Source organism: Diachasmimorpha longicaudata, chromosome 10, assembly GCF_034640455.1.
Source record: "Diachasmimorpha longicaudata isolate KC_UGA_2023 chromosome 10, iyDiaLong2, whole genome shotgun sequence".
Taxonomy (NCBI): domain Eukaryota; kingdom Metazoa; phylum Arthropoda; class Insecta; order Hymenoptera; family Braconidae; genus Diachasmimorpha; species Diachasmimorpha longicaudata.
Window position 1 is genome coordinate 5,034,616 of NC_087234.1, and position 16,942 is coordinate 5,051,557.

The 16,942-nt window shown below is 41.4% G+C and overlaps 4 protein-coding genes across 8 annotated transcripts; 2 read left to right on the plus strand and 2 right to left on the minus strand.

Annotated features, from left to right (window-relative positions):
- Nucleotides 1-105: 105 nt before the first annotated feature.
- Nucleotides 106-3,674, minus strand: LOC135166863 (probable cytochrome P450 4aa1). Of its 2 annotated transcripts, none has more exons than XM_064129536.1 (7): nt 3,564-3,674; nt 2,296-3,477; nt 1,948-2,113; nt 1,475-1,855; nt 754-1,299; nt 454-633; nt 106-382 (listed from the first exon to the last, which is right to left on the minus strand). In XM_064129536.1, exons 2-7 carry the CDS (start codon nt 2,296-2,298, stop codon nt 189-191), a joined length of 1,470 nt encoding a protein of 489 aa, XP_063985606.1. In that variant the 5' UTR covers nt 2,299-3,477; nt 3,564-3,674; the 3' UTR covers nt 106-188. The 2 variants fall into 2 exon arrangements, with proteins under 2 accessions (XP_063985606.1, XP_063985607.1); XM_064129537.1 differs by having other exon boundaries at nt 2,296-3,468; nt 3,564-3,671.
- A 305-nt stretch (nt 3,675-3,979) lies between these two features.
- On the plus strand, nt 3,980-9,741 carry LOC135166859 (polycomb group protein Psc-like). Its single transcript, XM_064129527.1, has 4 exons — nt 3,980-4,121; nt 4,500-4,618; nt 4,893-5,045; nt 5,300-9,741. The coding sequence occupies exons 2-4, from the start codon at nt 4,501-4,503 to the stop codon at nt 8,608-8,610; spliced, it is 3,582 nt and encodes a 1,193-aa protein (XP_063985597.1). The 5' UTR covers nt 3,980-4,121; nt 4,500; the 3' UTR covers nt 8,611-9,741.
- Nucleotides 9,742-10,203: 462 nt separating this feature from the next.
- On the minus strand, nt 10,204-11,814 carry LOC135166867 (COMM domain-containing protein 3). The gene is made up of 3 exons (XM_064129544.1): nt 11,679-11,814; nt 10,970-11,244; nt 10,204-10,899 (listed from the first exon to the last, which is right to left on the minus strand). The coding sequence occupies exons 1-3, from the start codon at nt 11,806-11,808 to the stop codon at nt 10,729-10,731; spliced, it is 576 nt and encodes a 191-aa protein (XP_063985614.1). The 5' UTR covers nt 11,809-11,814; the 3' UTR covers nt 10,204-10,728.
- Nucleotides 10,779-16,861, plus strand: LOC135166860 (facilitated trehalose transporter Tret1-2 homolog). 4 transcript variants are annotated; one of them, XM_064129529.1, is made up of 6 exons: nt 10,982-11,122; nt 12,005-12,097; nt 12,737-12,908; nt 14,035-14,107; nt 14,303-14,438; nt 14,550-16,861. In XM_064129529.1, the coding sequence occupies exons 3-6, from the start codon at nt 12,856-12,858 to the stop codon at nt 16,499-16,501; spliced, it is 2,214 nt and encodes a 737-aa protein (XP_063985599.1). In that variant the 5' UTR covers nt 10,982-11,122; nt 12,005-12,097; nt 12,737-12,855; the 3' UTR covers nt 16,502-16,861. The 4 variants fall into 4 exon arrangements, with proteins under 4 accessions (XP_063985601.1, XP_063985599.1, XP_063985598.1 ...); XM_064129530.1 differs by lacking the exon at nt 10,982-11,122 and adding an exon at nt 11,860-11,896; XM_064129531.1 differs by lacking the exons at nt 10,982-11,122; nt 12,005-12,097 and adding an exon at nt 10,779-10,919.
- The last annotated feature ends 81 nt before the right edge of the window (nt 16,862-16,942 follow it).

Here is a 16,942-nt window from a genome sequence, read left to right on the forward strand (position 1 = left end):
GAAAATAAAATGATGCCTCATAAAATTAACGATACTCGGGGAAACGATAAACGGTTAGGGGAACAATTATAGTAATTTGAGAGATTAATTATTTCTGAGTACTGATTGGTTTTTAAATATTTTTTTATTTAAAACATAAAATGAATAAAAAACCCATTTTCTCTCATCAATAAACTGAGTGAATTTTTCTATCTACAATATTCTAAATTTTTTCCTCCTGAATGGTCTCTGGGGCGAGCTTTGACCCACACTCCCCCTTTCACCCGGACGGTGACTCGAAATTTTGGTGAAATTTCCTCTCTCCCGGGCGCCACGTCCAGGTGAAATCTTCGTAAAACTGCACTGATGAGCGACTTCATCTCCAGCAGTGCGAACTTGTACCCTGGGAACATTTTTTCTACTTTAGAATCGATTCTGAGCTCGATTTGTGCTCGTAGGAGGGTCAATTATTACCGATACAGTTCCTGGGGCCAGCGCTGAACGGGAGGTAGGCATAGGGATGTCTTTGAGATGAATTTTCCGAGTTGAATCTCTCTGGATTGAAATCGTGGGGGTCCGGATAATGATGGGGGAGCCTGTGGGTGCTGTACGGCATTATTAACACTCCACAGCCTTTCGGGATGATCTTCTCTCCTGAAAGGAAATCGTCAGCTAAATTTCCGAAGAATTCGAGGGAAATTAAATAATATATTTCTTCCCGGATGCCGAACTGATTTTTCTTAATGCGATGAGATAATCTCGTCTCTCCCTCACCTATTTTCACGTCCTCCCCAAGAGTCCTAGCGAAGAAGGGAACGCTCGGGTACAGGCGCAGGGTCTCCTTGATACACATCTCGAGGCACCGCATCTCCCGCAGGTCGCTCACCTCCGGGTCCCTCTGGCCTTCCCCGAAAATCCTCGTCAGCTCCTCGTGGCACCTCTCCTGCCACTTTTTGTGTTTCGCCAGCATGAAAAGGGTCAGAGCCAAGGCGGAGCCCACCGAGTCCTGTCCCGCCAGCATGAACGTGCAGCACTCGTTCCTCACGTCGTCGTTCGAGAAGTCCTTGTGCTTCCCCTGGGCCTCTACCATCAACTCCAGGAGGGAAATGCTGTTGGATTTCCCGGCGGATTTGAGGACCCTCTCGCAGGCGAGGGAGAGGTCGTCCCTGTGGCTCTGCTCACGCTTTCCGTGGCTTGTCCTCCGGTAGATCCAGTCCAGGAGGAGCCAAGGTCGGGTCAGTCGGTACGAGAACAGGAGCTGACCCTTTCGGAAGGGTGAGTTCGAAATCTCGCATTCCTTCTTGTTCCCTAGAATTGTCTCTGGGGGTGGATAAAGGGTTGAATGACTTTGTAAAGAAGTGAAAAATAATCTAGATAATCTGCTAGGGGGTAAATGGTTTACAGAATTTTTTATCTCATCTTTGGGGCACCAAAAGTCATGGGCAATACTATCAAGGCTTCGCTAGAAAATGCACCTGCAGGATTTAGGAATTACCGTTGAGGATTTCGTAGACAGAATCATTAACGGTGCGAGTGATATCGACGCCTAGCTCTCCAGAGCCCTCCAAACACTTCACCAAAGTCTTGGAAGAGCGGTTGAAGGTCCTCACGAATTGCTCAAGAACGTTGACATGGAATATCGGCTGGAGTATTTTACGATGAGATTTCCATGTTGACACATCACTCGTTATGAGTCCTTTGCCGAGAAAATTATGCAGCAATTTGTAGAATAGGACTTTGTCCGTGTGTTTGGTGCTGCTAAGGACTTGCTGGATGTCACGGGGCTCCAGGAGTACGACGAAGGGAAATGCTGTTACCCAGAGACGAAAAAATGAGCCGTACGTCGTATACGCGGTGTGGGACATTGTTTTCAGCACTGGAAATATAGTGATTTAGGTCATTAGTTTTTCAGGAGAAAGACTAATCAGTTGGTAAATAAATTAAAATTAAACCAAAGTGGTTACTTACGATCTTCATCGTAAAGATATCCTGTATTCCCTAAAAAAGGAACAATCCTCGGCCCATTCAACGTCAAGATTAATTTAACTGCTCGGAGGTAGTTCCTTAATCTCCAGATTCCATAAACAATTAGAATCATTGGAAAAATCCAGAAATCTCGAATGATCGACTGCCACTGGGAAAAAAAATAAAATTAAAGACGACCGGAACCGCATCTGCGGTCCGGGAAATACTCATTTCAATCACGCGCGCAACGGAAAATCAATTCACATTGATTAGTGAATGAGAATTAATTAATGATAATCAGACGCATAAATTGAGATGTCCTTTCAATTTTTATAAATTTGATTCACTCACCATGATTATTTATCAATTAATTCTGCTAGTAGTTGTCACGATTTCACTGCAAATTTTTACTGTTCACAATTTACTTATTTTTAATTCCAAAATTGAATTAATTAATTACCGGAGATTTTTTAAATCGATCAATTGAAATAAAAATATGCCGAGAACTAATGAGAAACTCTTTTACACTGACAGCAATTGTGTGCGACTCCTTTTGCGCGTTACGACCGAGTGATTGAACAATCTGTGATTTTTTCACTCATCGTAATTGAATGTAAACACTCGAGGTACATTATAACAGCCGCAAATGAATGAACGTTAGAGAGAAGTTTGAAATAAACGACTGACTAATCTCAAATATCCGAACTGAAATAATTATGAATAAATTATTTTTCTCCGAATCGGGTAATTAATTTTTTCGATTCGAAATACATTAATTAAAACTTATTTTCCAAGTTCGTGGAACAGTGGGGTTTTCAGGTTTTTCATTACAATCCATTATTTATCTCATTATTTATTGATCTGATTTGTTAACACTCTTGAATTTAGAAATTGTCCACTCGAAAGGAGAAAATCCGTACAACTGGCCAGAAAGTGAGAGGACAACAATGAAAATGTATTTAAAGAAATAGTCGTTTAATTATTAAGCAGTTTCGAATCGTGTCACGTATGCCGTTCGCGTTTCGATTTCCTTATTGAATTTTTTTTTCACCTCTACCCAGGCATTAATGAAATTCGCAAACCGCCCAAGTTGTTGCGAACATGTGTTTCGATTGTGAATGGGTTTTTTTATATTTTATAATGGTTTGTTACAAAATTTCACATTTTTTATTGGACAAAGACCTTGCGATGCCTTTGACATTGCCACTAAGACCATATTAATTTAATAACATATTAATTATCGAATCCTAATGCTACTATTGCTTTGAAATTATTACTATTTAATCGAGTTTTCGCTTCCGGCTGAGGGCAATATCTCGCCAAAGAGGAGGAGCAATAATTCAGGTACCAGCCAGTCCTGTTTAGGTACATCAATTGAATTGGGGTTCGAAGGCACCGAAAATTGCCCTTATCGTGGGCTCCCTTGAGGGCCTGAAGCAGTCATCCAGAGTGGGGCCTGACAAGTACCCGGCCTGTGTGCGAAAAGCCTTCGTATTGGCTGGCCAAATGCAGAAGGCGGTCATCCTAGGGCCCCTCCGGTCATTAAGAGAACAACAGACCTCACCTTTTGGTGAAAGAGCACTTTTGCAGAGCGATCATTAACACTTTGTGCTGCTTACCCTGCGGTCTTCTCGGTGATGTATCCCTCGAGGATCGTTCATTGATCTCATCACCGAGTAAAAACAGACAAAAATAATTGGTGAAGATCACGGCAACAGCCCAGAATCGCAATTTCGCTGTCTAATCCCGCCAAAATCCTCAGGTCCTGCCTTACCAACCGCCAGTTCACCAATTGTAGCTCAGCGCCACCCGAAATGTTTTCAGAAAGGTCAGTTACTCGATTGTTTATCCGCCATTTTGTTTCACTGCCTCCACACGCAATTTCCAGTGTACGGTGATCCAATTTATCATGTACCCGTGATAACCCACGAAAAGACCCCAAAAAACAGCCACCAGTGCGCTGAAAAGCCCTCGAGATCGCAGAAACAAAGTGACGGACATGCTGAAACTGGTTTAAACTCCAAGACTAGTGTAATAATCAGTGTCTCCACTGCGGTGATGACAAGCCCCGACGAGTTCCCCCGAGTTTCTACCCAACTTTACTGACTTTTTTGGAACGAATGACAATTTCCAAAGTGTAAAAAACTTATCAAAGTTCCTTGTGAAAAATAAATCAGGTGAGTTACTTCTCCACTCCGAAAATTCGTTTAGCTGGGGCTCTTGGTTTTCTTAATGATTGACAGAATTTTCTTCCCCTCCTCGGGGTTCGGCGTTGGTGCTGAATGAGCCAGTGGGTGAAATTTAATTTTCTAGGTGTCAATATGGCTGATTTACCAACATTTCACTCACCCTGTATTTTTTATTGGACAATTTCGAAGCCTTTTGGGGTTATCCTCGTGATTCAGAAGGTTTTTTGAGGATTTGGGGTGGGTTTCAGGGTCCAAAGGTGTTTGGGGGTTATAAAGGGAGCTCAAGGGTTGAGGTTTAAGGTTAATTCCTGAGGTTATGGATTTTTTATGGAGTTTTTGGGCTCATCGGCGGGTTTTTACTTTCAGAATGTCTGGTCAGAGTGGAGGGAGACTCAAATTGGCCAAGTTGAATGAACAACTAACTTGTAAATTGTGCCAGGGCTACTTCATCGATGCTACGACGATTATTGAGTGCTTACATTCATGTAAGTTGGTTATTGTGCTCTTCTCGAATTTTTATTTCTATAAATTGTTAAAAATCTTCCCTGTAAGTTCAATTTATTCAATATTCTGTTTTTGGATTAGGCTTCGAGGTTCCCTAGCATTGATAAAATCCAAAAATTGTTTATACCAACCCAAGCATAAAAAAAAAACAAATTATATTTTAGTTTCACATTCAATGAGTCCCAGAAATTTACGGACTGATTGGAAAAAAAGATGAAATTTCCCAAATCATGACGAATCATTGTTTTTGGTTAGTCTGTAGAAGCTGCATCGTGAAGTACTTGGAGACGAACAAGTACTGTCCAATATGTGAAGTACAAGTCCATAAGAGTAAACCACTCTTGAATATTCGCCCCGACCACACGCTCCAGGATATCGTTTACAAGTTGGTGCCTGGATGCTATCAAAGTGAGTGAAAAAACATTTTTAGTTAAAGTTGTCTCCAACTCGGTTTGTTGAGGAATATCCAATGAAATATTGATAACGGGGGAATTTTTATAATAATCTTTGGTGTCTGCATAAAAATGCTTCCATTGCTTCAAGACTGTGAGATATTTATCATAAAAAATGAGGCTGGGGATCATTTCCCGTGCCTCCTTTTACCTCTTCACTATCGATGTAAACCTGGGAGAACCCCCTGAAACACTGGTTCCTTCTTCCAGATGAGATGCGTTGTCGTCGTGAGTTTTATGAGAAGCATCCAGAGGCTCCGCTGTCCTCCATGTCCCCGGAGGCCCGGGGCGAGCCAATAGAGTCTCACATCTACTCCCCGGACGAGTCCCTCTCCCTGTCCCTGGAATACTACAATCCCTCCTTGAACGACAGTCCCATTCCCTCCGAGACCGACGAGGAGAAGTCCTCATCATCGTCCTCCAAGTCCCAGCCCCGTCGTTACCTCCGTTGTCCAGCAGCGGTAACGGTATTTCATCTTCAAAAACTGATTCGCGCCAAGTACGGTCTCAGTGATGTTCACCGGGTGGATATAATGTACAAGGAGGAGCCCCTGTACGGCAACTATACCCTGATGGACGTAATGTACATCTACCACTGGCGAAGGAAGGTGCCTCTCCACCTGAGCTATCGGATCTTCGAGTCGTCGCCGAAGAGATTGAAGTTGTCAGAGGACAACGACAACTTCAAGGCGTCATTGTCAACCGCCGGTATCACCCTCTCAAATGCCCCGGAGGACACCCCAGTGAAGCGTGAATGGAAGGAAGTCCAGTTGAAAATATCAGAGACCGGCGTCATGTCTGTTATAACGTCACCAGAGTCAAAGAAATCTCAGAAGAAAGAGACAATCGAAGAGGATCAGCGAAGACTTGATGAGTCAGTGGCTGGTGTTGTCAAGCCGAAGAAAAAAACCGAGGATCCTAAAGAGCCAGACAAAGGAGACAAATCAGACAGAGCTGAAAAGCCAGAGAAACAGGATAAGCCGGAAAAGCAAAAGAAATCGATGGAGAAGGAGGAGGACAACAACAACAAGGAGAAAACCCCGTCTTCGTCAGTCCCAGAGTCATCATCAGCATCGAAAGCTTCCGAGGCTCAAGCTAAACCGAAAACCGATCAAAAGCCCACGACCGCAGGATCTAATTCTCAGACAAGTGGCTCCAAGATCGAATCCCTCAGTGCTAAGTTACAATTTCAGCCGAAAGTTGGACCGATCAATCACACATACTCCAAGAAATCTCAGAAGGAGAAGAAATCGGTTCTGGAGAAGGTATTGAAAAAGTCGGAGGTGAAGAGTGAGAAAGAGCAGAAAAAGTCAGTGGTACCAGCGGCGATCACCCCAAAAACCTCATCATTGTCATCATCTACGTCGTCGACTCCGTCTTCATCGAAGGTATCGACAACATCAACGACATCGACACACATCAGTTTGAGCACCTTTGGTGGGTGCACCTACTCTACAGCTCCGTCGTTATCCATTTCCCTGACATCACGACGAAACTCATCTCCAGATCGAACAAAAGACGACAATCAGAAGCCGAATAATCAGAGCTCAGAACCCCTGAATGTCCCAGCAATTCCCCAGTCGACGTTTCCCTTTTACATGCAGAATTTTGTCGATGGTAATTTGAAAAGCCCCACCAAGTCATCCTCGGCATCTCCAAAGTGTCCAGCCACCCAGACATACAGCCTTCAGACACCCTCGATCAGCATGTACTCGATCCCTACCTCATCAGCAAAGCACCAAAACACATCCACACCAACGACTTCATCGCCTCGATCAACTGTCAAGGGCCTGGAGATAACCTCTGTGTACTCATCGGTACCACCTTGCCCAGACGCCATTCCCATATCTCTCATGCACTCGTCAAAGCCAACAATCCGAAAAACCGAGATCCTGGCCAAGGGGACCAATGTCAACGAGATTTGTGCCAAGATAAGTGAAAATTCACGAGAGAAAGATAAGAACAAAACGGAGACAAGAACTAGATCAGAGATACCAGATCTCCTTAAAATTCCCATAAAGTCCTCCTCAGATATCTCTAAACACGGAACAATTCCCAATGTCCCAAGCTACACCCCCAGCAACTCATTGACAATATCTCCATCTGATTCCAAAAGTTCATCATCGAAAGCCATACCTAACCTATCATCATCGTCCCCACTTCTGCTGCACACGTCGTCGAAAGTGTCGAATCCATCGAAAAAACAATCAACTGGTTTCAAGACACTGCGCGATCCACCGAGACCCTGGAATCCATCACTCAGTAGGAATAATTATGTGGCAGCCAAGAATCAGGCGAAAGAGCTTGCCTCTGAGCAGTCCAATCCCTCGACTCCCTCCGGCAAATCATTACCCTCTAAATCAAGATCGATATTCAAACATAGAAACAATCTCCCCAGGTACTTGGGAAATCCAGCCTCTGGTGTTAAGCCCCTCTACGGAGTGAACAACGATCCAAAGGAGAAGGAGTCAACGTCGAAATCACCGAGTCTCATTACGAAAATTGAGCCAAAAACTCTGTCACCAATATCAACAACTAATTCACCCATAGTATCCCCACCTCCTTATTCTCCAAATGCCAGAAACTACAATGCGCCCTTCACGAGGGACATTGGGAGGACATCGAGCTCTCTGTCACCGAGAAATTCACCTGTCAATATGTTGACGAATCCCTTTATACCGAATGCCACACCGAATACAAATCCCAGAATATTTCCACAGGGTTTTCTGCCACCTTTTAGTGATGGTAGTAGATTTGGTGGTCCACTGATGAGATCACCCATGAGCATCAGCTCGGCATATCACAATTTACCAGCTTCCATCAACAGATGCATACCCAGGAGCTACTCTGCACTGAGTTATCAGGGGCTTCAGGCACCTGCAGTGCAGAGAAACCCACCGAGTTCACACTCCAGTCCGAAGAGTCCCAAGATATCGACTGGACATGTCACTAAGGATGATGAGAGCAAGGCGGAGGGAAATGCTTTTAATCTGAGCAAATCAGGTGCAGGAGGAGCATCAGGCACGGCTGGAGTGAGTGATTTGTCCAAACATAATGAGGAGAAGGTCGTCGGGAAGGAGAGGGAGAGGAGAAAGAGTGGAGAAAAGGTCGATGAGGAGAAAGCTGAGGGGGAGGTTAAGAAGGAGCTCAAAAAGGACCTGAAGAAGGAGCTGAAGAGGGACCTGAAGGGGGAGGAGGAACAGTCCTCATCGAAGACCAGGGAAGATAATAAGGAAGAGAAGAAGGAGAAGGAGGAGGAGAGGGTGAGTAAAGAGACAGTGGGCTTGGTGGATTCCTCAGGTGCTTCTGAAAATAAGCTCAATGGGGTCAATCCCGAGGCCTCAGGATCTTCAGTGGCTGGTGATAAGGACGAGGAGGGTGATAAGCAGGAGAGAGTTAAGGAGAGTAAAGTCAGTGAGGTGAAGGAGGAGAAGGAGGAGGTCATTGTCAAGGAGAATAAGTGCGAGGAGCTGAGTAAGGAGATTAAGGCTCAGGAGCAGAGGAGTAAACCTGAGTCTTAAGAGGTTAGGATGTATGATAGTGTACATAGTGATACCAAAATTCAGTTCTTTGTTGGGTTTCGAGAGTTTTTCTTTATTTGGTGCGGGGGGAGGGGGGCTGGCAAGAGGGTAAAGGATTATGCTGCGAGATTAATTATTGGATTTTGGGAGGGGGGATGTTTTTAGATTTTATGAACGTTTTTAAAGGATTTTTGAGGGGAGAGGAATTTAATAAGTGGGCGGGTGTGGGAGGAGGATAGTTTGGAAGGTTCCAGGTGTGTGGGAGGAGGATTGAGCGTATGGTCTTTTGAACAAAACTTCGAGGATTGAGATGGGGTTTTGGCGGTTAAACGTATGAGGTTGTAGCATCGCAATGAGGTCTCAATTTAATCTGACATGATTATACATTAATATTATTAAATATTGAATTCCACCTAAATTTCTTAATTCGGAACTTAATATTTAAAATTAGGCCGCATTGTTGGATTATCTGAACAAAAAAGACTAAAGCTGAAGTTTGGATGAATCGACGGCCGAAAAAAATGTAAATCTTGTTGATTGAGAATAAAACTGAAGCCCCTTTGGTGAAGTGGACACCGAAAATCGTAAATCAGATTTAAAGTGTCAAATTAAGCTACATCATCACCAGCATTGACTCTTCATACCCTGAAGCTTTCAATCAAAACTTCACAATTCCCCCGCAAAATATTTCCTGTACTCATTAAATTCATCTCAAGCTCATGTCAGTGTAAATTATTATTCGATAATTGAAAAAAAATTGTCATGTATTCGCTTACTTCGGGTCTACTATTTCAAAGAAAAACACCCGAATTTAATTATCAGAGGACGATAATAACGATAATATTTTAATGAAATAAATCATATAAGTGGTGGCTCAATGATTTATCGTCGATAATCACCATCATCGAGGATAAGAAAATCGTCATTGTTCCCACTAATTAATGAGCAATTAATGAGAATTAGTGTCCTAGATAATAAATAAGTCTTAATGGATAATAAAATGAAAAACACAAGATACAAAAAATTATTAATATAATGTTATTTAAATAACGCATTTTTTATATCATAGATTGATGATAAATTTGTATAGTTTGCAATGAATAAATGACACTTGTCTTATTACGAAATATACATACTGCAATACGTATGTATCACTCAATGATTTTTTTTATCATTAATTTGTTACATCGGGAGTGAATGATTGACGGCATCCCCTCGTCACGGAAATATCTCGAGGAATTTGATAATTGTGAAAAAATAAAAACCAAATAATTTTGAACGTACAATGGGACTAAAACATAATCAAGATTTTTCGAATGCTGTTGGGAACATTAATTGGCTTTTTTTAGTGATTAAGGGCTCATTGGTTTAGTGTATGTACTAATGTAACATAATGAGCGTAATGACCGGAGGAGGATGAGTGTGGAAAGGAAATTTGATGAATATACACAATTATGGACTGAAGATGCAGAGGGAATTTTTCCTGACGTTTTATTAATAGTCTTTTAATTATTTCTTTCGAGCACTGCGTTATTTGTATATAGTTGTATTATCACGACAAGCATAAGTATGATTAATGAAGGATTAAATAAATGTCTTTAAAAAATGTTTATTTTTATTTTACACTTTACATTATCAAGTTAGACCTTTTCCTTGCAGTTCTAAGGAGAAGTTAAGACTTAATATGCGGCGAAAAGTCTTATTTCAAGATTCGATTCACGGAATGTCTTACAAACACCTGAACTTCATACGGAATTCCTCAGATATGTGCATTTACTTTAATTCCACATTTTCTTTTTCTGATACTTTTTAAGTTTAAGGAATCTCGGGCCTTATGTAATCTCTTGAAATCATTTTTTTTCTCCATGAAACTACTTTATCGACTCCATCATCGCATTCTTGAGTCAATCAAGCGCATTTATAAATTTACGAAATAATTGCAGGGGAAACAATTCCAAAATATATTTATGCACTTATTTATAGTGCATATATTTCATGCATATATATAGATATTTTTTTCTCATCTATAGACTCGCTTCCTGTTGCCTCTTGGTATTTGTAAAATTTTAATAGTTTATTAGGTCTCGGTTTACTGGCCTTTACGGTCTAATCAATGATTTACAATGTTGAAAGTTTTTCGACGTGTCTCACTGCGTCTTTAAGTTTATAGACAAGCTCTTGAAGTTGATGGAGCGAACACGTAAAATTGACATATTCAATTTTATTGTGTTTCTTCGTAGTTAGACGCACGTGATAGACACACTCGCTCACATCATTATCTGTACTCGACTGAAAATAGCATCGAATAGGTAAGAATTTACTTATCTTTTCATTTTCATGAATATATGGGTGGATTTACCTTAATGCAGTAGTCGAGTCTCCAGTCCACATCTATTACGCAAGGAAGTGTATTCCCGATGCTACCCAATTGGTGAATAAGGGATTCACGGTGAATTTTATATGTGTCGCATAATTTTTCAACGCGATTACCGAACAATTTTTGCGAGTGCAGGTAAGTCGATAGATTCTCGGCGTCGTAGTTCTGCCTTGCTGACTCCACGAAGAGACTTGTCAGATCTGTGTAGGCGGATTTTATGACGTCCACTCTTGTAGATTCATAGAAGGTTGAGAGATCTAAGAGAATTGTCAAATTTTTTTTTTTTTTTATGAATTGTTGAATTTTTTAGTTCGTAACAACACGAGAAATATAAAATCTCTTTATCAAAGCTCAATGGGATTTTTCAATGGAAAATTCCATAACTGGAGAATCAGGGGCATGTTCCAACCCCAACCTCTGCTCATAAACCCATCTTACCCCATTATTGACTCTAAAATACCTGTCACAAAACTGCTCCGAGAATTTCAACGAAATCTCCAAGAATTTGGAATGAAAATCGGAAAAAATCAGAGATTGAAACCAGAAGAACTCCTGGATATCTGGTGAAATTATTTTTAGCGTCCTCGCCTACCCATTTCCCCAAGGTCATCGAAGATGACCCATCAAAAAAATGGGTAAACATTGATTTCATTGAATTGTCAAGACATACTCTGAAAGATCAATTTTGTACCTTTTCCGGCTGTTTTTCCGGTTAAACTCAAGACAGCGAAATCCACTAATCGATGGAATGTCTCATTGTCGATTATTGTTGGGTCCTGCAGGGCCTCCAAACCCCCCAAGGTCGATTTTGACAGCTCCATCAGACGCTGACTAGTTACACTGTTGAGGTTATGTCACGTGATTCAAATACCTCGAGCGGCTCGTGAGAGCGTTGTAAATTAACACTGGGTGATTAGAGAGAGCTAGTTTAATTAGGAAAATTGAACGATATGAGTCGCTGTTAGCGACATTCACAGTGTAGACAATTATTTGATTAACACAGGTCACTGTTTTCAGATTTTATGGCTTGTCTCTCTTCGGGGGTCATTGCGCGTTTTTTTCGGGGTCAATTGCTCTGGTATGGGGTGCCAATCACGGAAATTAGTCAATGTAAGGCTTTATTGACTGTTTTTTCTTATCAGAGATGATTTGAATTATGTTTAGATTATTGAGGATTGGAATTCGATAATTTGAGAACTTTGGAATATCCCACAGGTGGGGTCTAGGTGAACATGTCAAGAAATATTTCCTCTGGAGAATTCGTCAATTCAATTCAATTATTAATTGACTCTGTTTACAAATGTTCATCTAAGTTTTACACTGTCAACAGACTGAGTACATAAACTTGTATATATATAATCCGAGTATTATTATATAATTGTGTGACACTTGATCAATTTTGCCAGGCTAATAATTTTTTATTCATTTATTATTTCATTAACAATTATTTATTTTTTTATTTATTTTCTATTAGTTTTCTCATAATCAATGAGATAATTAATGTTCCCTACTCCTGACTCGGTCACTTCCAAACGACTCGTTACGTAAATTTTTTCAGGGAACAAATCGCAGCCATTTTTTGAAGGAAATTAAATTCCCGTTATTTTTTTATGTGTTGGACTTCTTCGCTGAAATATCGTACATTAAAGATGTCCTAGACAACGGGTCGCTCATTGTTCACAATATTTATTCCCCTGCCCCCCCCAGCGGTCTCATTCAATTCTAATTTTTTTTTCACGTGCGTTTCAGCGATTCATTGAAGACCAATTATCACGATCAATAGACTAGCCTTGAACCATTGGCTTCCTCGATCATTTGAGTTCTTCCTCGACGGGGCAGAGCTTCGCACGCTCGGTTGCTCCAAGACAATGGGTCGATACAATTCCCAGGACTGTGAACATGCGGAAAATTTGGAGACGAGGTAAAGAGCCCATTAATAAATACGTCGTTGGATCCTTTGAGAAGAACATTTGAAAAAGTTTTCAAATTTTGTTTCAACAAAGTTCGAGTATTTTTCATTTTGAAACAATTACTTAAACTGAACACCCATTCTATGCATTTTGTTTTAATAATATGGCATGAACAAGGAGGGTAAGGTGAGGTAAACTGGCCACTCCTAAAAAATTTTTTTTGTTTCTGCTACACCTATATTTTTTATACTAAATTTATTGTATTCCTGACGGCTGATGTTCTTGAAGCCATGAATTATCCATTTCCTCTGATAATAGTTGACTACGTTCCTGGCGGAAATCAAAAAATTTGACTGTAACTGTAAACATTTACTATAATTTAATTGTTCAGTCGAAATCAGCGTCAAGTATTTAACAAATTTAGTTAACCGATTGCCTACACCCAAGCGTGTGGGTTTAAAAATAGTATTTCCGATATGAAAGAAGCTAAAGTAACATTTGAAAGATTACAAAGCTTCCGTTTACGAGTGAATCTCGGAATAGATAGCATCAGAGTTGATTGAAATTCAACTTCAAAGGAAATGAAAACTCAGCAATTCTAAAATAGGCAAATCGACAGATCTCCCATTGACCATAAATATCCATCAGCTACTGTACTTGAATCGCTTGACATTTCATTAGTCGCGTGAATGTAGATGATTTTTATTGGCGTATCGCTACAAGAAATGCTAGTGCCCTTGAGTCATGAATGTTAAGGATAAGCTACAAGAGCACAAACCACATGCGATGATGTGGTGTTGTATCTGTTCTTCGCGGTTGATTAAAAACTGACGAGTGACAGTGTAGTTTTAATTGTCGATGGACAACCATTCCGGAATGGCAGTCTGCCAGAAATTTATCCTCAATGTTTATTCCGAAATTACAAAAATCCATTGGACGCAATAAAATCAAATTCAAAAAATTATTTTTTCTCGTTAAAAAAGTCCAAATTACGTTAATAAAGTGGTACTGGTCGTCGTTGTGCTTGCAAAAATGACAATTTGTTGAATGTCAATGAAAGCTACGGGACAAAATTACCCAAAAACTATAAATAAAGAAAATCGAAATGTTATCGCCAATTCGCAATCTCTTCTTCAGCAATTTCCTCCCGGTGAGCTTCAAGAGGGGGAAGGAGTTGCCGGAGTTGACATGGAGGGACTCGGTGCCGCAGGTAATCATTAATTATTCATAGCAATTAAAACTCCTGAGTTGCAATAAATATTAGTTTTGTAATTATGCCAATATCTCGATAATTCGTGACGGGGAGGAAATGTGAAAAGTACATTTTTCGCTGAGTTGAGTTAGTTTCAGTTTTTTTCTTAACACTTCACTGACATTCATTTTGTTTTCGGTACGTTAATTAAAGATAATTGCGAGCTGCATGGCGTACTGTGTAGTGATCCAGGCAGGAGCTAATATGGCCTACAGTACAGTACTAGTCGGTGGCCTTGAGACGGAAAAGGACGAGATCAAGATCAATGACGATCAGGCGTCATGGATAGGTAGACAATAATTTAAATTAATTTCCATTCCCTTAAGGTCGAGCATTTCTACCGCCAAGTTTTCCCCGCATTCCACTACTTTTATTGCTCATTACTGTCTCCATGTTTCAGCAAGTCTCGTGACGATATCCCTCCCCCTGGGCTCCCTCCTCTCAGGCCCCTTAATGGACCGTTTTGGTCGCAAAATTGTCTGCATCCTGACCTGTGTCCCCTCCACCCTATCCTGGCTCCTCCTCACCTTTGCCCACAGCCTCGTCCTAATATATACCGCGAGAATAATCGCGGGGATCTCCTCGGGAATGTCAACGGCCTCCATCGTCTACGTCATCGAGATCACCCACCCGAGAATTCGGGCTATGATGTTGTGCCTGAATTCGGTTTTCGTGTCCTTGGGAATTCTCCTGACGTGTGTTCTAGCGCTCTTCCTTGATTGGCGAAAGATAGCCATGGTGTTCACTGCCCTGAACACTGCCTTTCTATTTTTACTCTTCATTATCCCCGAGAGCCCCTATTGGCTCATCTGCTTTGACAATCAGAGTGATCAGTTGGCTAATAAGCCAGCTAGTCAAACACTCAATCATGAGGAGAGTCAAATTGTGAAGGAATCAGAGAAGCGAGAACAGAATCAAGCGTTGACTGAGTCGATCGATGAGTCAGTGAAATCACCGACTCAAGTCATAGATCAGGCTCTGATTAATGCTCTCAATCAAGCGCTGAATGAAACATCAAGTGGAGTACTGAGTGACTCACTGGATCAAGCCCTCAAACAAGTACTGGATAAAGTGCTAGATCAAGGACAAAATGGATCGACGAAGGCAATACCAAGTGCACTGTCGAATGATTCGCCAAATTTAATTGATGATCAAGTACTGAATGAATCTCTAAATGAAATACTGAATAAATTACGGACTCGGTATCGATTATCGAATGACTCCCAGAGTTCATCTCCCAATCAAACAGTTGACCGATCAATGAATCAACCACCGCCTCAAGTACTGACGCAAGTACAACAACAAGTGCTAAATCAAGCACTGAATCATCTGATGAATCAATCCCTGAGCCACCAAAATGACCTACCTCATCAAGTATCCAATGACTCGTCAAATAAATCCGCTAATCAAGTACGAAATCACTTCCAAAAACCCACGACCCCCACGAACCGTGTGAAGACCCACCGCCGAAGACGAGCAGAAAGATACCTCCGGTGGCTGAACCCTCGCGATGATATCTATCAGCAGGAGCTCAACCGAATAGACGATGCCAATCTCTCGAAATCCAAAATGGTGCCCAACCCAGAGGCCTCACAGAAGGGAACACTGCACAGTTACATCGAGGCATTGAAATTGCCAACAGTCTACAAACCCATCTGCCTCCTATTCGTCATTCTCCTGGTACAACAGCTCTCAGGTGCTTACGTCGTCATCTTCTATGCCATATCTGTTTTTCGGGAGATTGGAGGAACCTTTGGCAGTGGATTAAACGAATATGGTGCCCTTGTTCTTCTCGGTATGATAAGGTTTATCATGAGCATCGTCACGTCTGTCTTATCCCGAAAGATTGGACGGAGGATTCTCTGCATCGTTTCTGGTCTCGGAATGGCCTTCTCCATGTTCTTCTCCGGCATGTTGATCTTCCTCACCTCATTCTGCAGTAGCGTTGGTGGTGACGTAGGGGAGCACACCGTGGGCCAGCAGAAATGGATGCTCCTCGTGATTGTCCTCTTCTACGTCTGCATGAGCTCTTTGGGTTTTGTCGTCATCCCCTGGTCTCTCATCGGGGAACTTCTGCCAATTAGCTTCAGGGGTGTGGGAGGGGGAGTCATGGTGTCAGTGGCATATATCATTATGTTTGGAGTGGTGAAGAGTTACCCCTTTGCCTTGAAGGCCATGGGTGCACAGAATGTCTTCTTCGGGTTCAGCGTGGTGTCGTTGATCGGAACTGCTGTTGTTTATTTGTTTCTGCCGGAAACCCTGGGGAAGAGCCTCAAGGAGATTGAGGAATACTTTGAGGGGACGGAAAGTAAGACTGCGAGAACGCGCCAGGCGAGGGCTAGTAAATCGTGAGATCTCGTTTTTTGACAGGATATATTTTTTGGTTGAATTAATCAGGGCAGGTCCCGCCCCTCTTCAACACTGATTCCAACCAGTCAGTCAATTTGGATTGATATAGCCTTCAATGTCTGTACGTTTTTATGTGAACGATGTTTTTCTGTGCGGTTTAATAAATGTCATTTTTTGATTTTGGCATTTCTGAACTGTCAATTATATACGCGGACATACGTCGATGAATGGTATTTAGGATGATGTATTGATTGCATTATAATTAGAATTGTTATTTGAAAGGAAACAAGGACACACCTATGAGTGTCTTTTTATACAATTTTTTTGTAACTCAATTATCAAATAGATATTTTTAATTTTTAATTGTCTTCAGTTCTTTTCCCCCAATTAACTGAAATTCGTAATAATTGTTTAACCTGCCCGGAAGATGGCGACTCCAATCAC